The sequence below is a fragment of the Capsicum annuum genome, chromosome 9, assembly GCF_002878395.1.
Source record: "Capsicum annuum cultivar UCD-10X-F1 chromosome 9, UCD10Xv1.1, whole genome shotgun sequence".
NCBI lineage: Eukaryota > Viridiplantae > Streptophyta > Magnoliopsida > Solanales > Solanaceae > Capsicum > Capsicum annuum.
Genome location: NC_061119.1, coordinates 218,912,213 through 218,914,238, shown reverse-complemented (window position 1 = coordinate 218,914,238; position 2,026 = coordinate 218,912,213). Strand labels below are relative to the sequence as shown.

Sequence of the window (2,026 nt, the reverse complement as noted above, 5' to 3'; positions counted from 1 at the left end):
TAAGAGAAATACGAGCCAATCGAACTAGAAATAAAAAATAAGACATCCGCCTTGTAGTAACATACACTCGCAGACCAAAGACACCCACCACACCCAAACTCTCTTGACAAGAGGCTCCTACTAATGGACACAATCCTAGGATTACTCATGGGCGGACCGACGTGCAATTTTCGGGTGCTCGAGCACCTACTAAACTTGACGTAGAAGAGGTATAATCCGCCACTGGAATTACTAATCCGGCTACAGCAGAGCTGTCTAACATTTTCCATCGTACCAAAAACACCCTAACTAAATTACATTGGAAATGGGAAGAAACTAAGAAGATTGATACGTAGGAAAGTAATAATTCTAGCAAAAAATGTTTCCAATATTAGATGCTGGAGGAATCTCAAAATGCCAAATCCTTCCTACCCCTTTCACCAAATATTTCCTACACAAGAAGAGCTCAGCATAAATCTTTTCTACCTTACGATCCACATCGTGTAAAAAAACATGTGTGACGCCTTTTCCTTTCCTATTTCTAGCCATAACAGCTGCAGAATAAATAGCTGCCATTCTACCTGGTGCTTCTGCAAAATAACCTCGTGGTGCATCTATCATAATCAGATCCCATTCCTTATCGTAAACTTCATCTGGTAACCTATCCAATGCTAATTTACAGCCATGATTGCCACGCAGAAATGATTTTTTAGCAGAACAATCTGGTTCTTTATGGTAATGTTCCACTAGCTCATCTGCCTCTGACAACATTGTCCTATATTTCACTGTTACAGCATGAAGAAAAGGAGCATCTTTTAGTATAGCCTCCACCCATTTCGGATCTTCCTCTAGGAACAATGTGTTTCCACCTGAATTAAATGATGCCCACATTTGAGAATCATGGCCTAAACCAAATACAAGAAAATTACATGGAGTCTGATTTTTCAGAACATCAAAAGATATCCTGATCTCGTCTATATTTTGTTGAGGTATCACTCGCGATGTTGCATAATGTAAAATGGCATCCAGATGGATTTGCTGTTGATTCCAGTTCTTGCCATGATCATTTGGAGCTTTATTATTGCTGTTGCTGCACAGGATCCAATTGTTTGACGACGTTTTGAGAAACATGGACATGAAAAGGGCACCTCCTATTAAACCTACTAATGCAATGATGAAGCACCATGATTTCTCTGGCTTCAAATGCCGCATATTTTTTGGAAGAAATTGATATTCCGGAGAAGAAGGTGTGATTTGAAGTAAGAAACAAGTTTATGTATGTGGAAGAAAATTAAAAAAAATAAACCTTTTATAAGAGTTTTACATCAGATTAGTGACATGCACGTTGTATATACATAATTCTACAATTATTGGCATCCAATATTTTATGAGTTTAAGGTCGGTGCACCAAGTCAAATTTGTAGAATATTTTCGTACACTTTGAACAAAACTTAATTCATATTTTATCTCCAACTAAGGTAGGTATATGCAGTATTTCTAGGTAGAACCCAAACTACAAATTAGGCATCATTAATGGGCACTTAATTAAGGCGTGGATTTTAACTTAGTCAGATCTTGACTATTAAATAGTAGACGACATGAATTTTAATTTAATCAAAATTAAATTATATCTAGGAGCGTGCATCGGTCAGTTCGATTCGATTTTACATATTATCGCTTTGATTTATTGATTTTTAATTTTTAAATATGCTAAACCAATAACCAAACCAATAAGATATTTTTTATCGATTTTTGGTTTATCGGTTTTTAGTCCTTAACGGTTCGGTTTTTGATTTAACCGATAAGAAAATACTCATAAAATAGAAATAGTTGTAATTAACATGAAAAAAAAAACGAATCTTAGTTGCAACCAAAAATCCTACATGATGTGTTTAAATTTTAAAAAATCTTCAAGTTTGAACTAAATATTGTTAGGAGAAATTAAGAGTTTGTATAATTGAAATAATAGGTTTGTTAATTTGTAGAAAATAATAAGTATAAAAGATAAATATATACATATATATATATATATATATATAATATTAAA

The 2,026-nt window shown here is 34.0% G+C and overlaps 1 protein-coding gene across 1 annotated transcript; it reads right to left on the bottom strand.

Moving 5' to 3' along the window:
- LOC107841800 (probable methyltransferase At1g27930) lies at positions 1 to 1,410 on the bottom strand. Its single transcript, XM_016685648.2, has one exon. The coding sequence runs from the start codon at positions 1,189 to 1,191 to the stop codon at positions 349 to 351; it is 843 nt and encodes a 280-aa protein (XP_016541134.1). The 5' UTR covers positions 1,192 to 1,410; the 3' UTR covers positions 1 to 348.
- Positions 1,411 to 2,026: the final 616 nt, after the last annotated feature.

Excerpts from the sequence above, each read along its gene's own strand:
- LOC107841800 (XM_016685648.2), bottom strand. The coding sequence starts at position 1,191 with ATGCGGCATTTGAAGCCAGAGAAATCATGGTGCTTCATCATTGCATTA.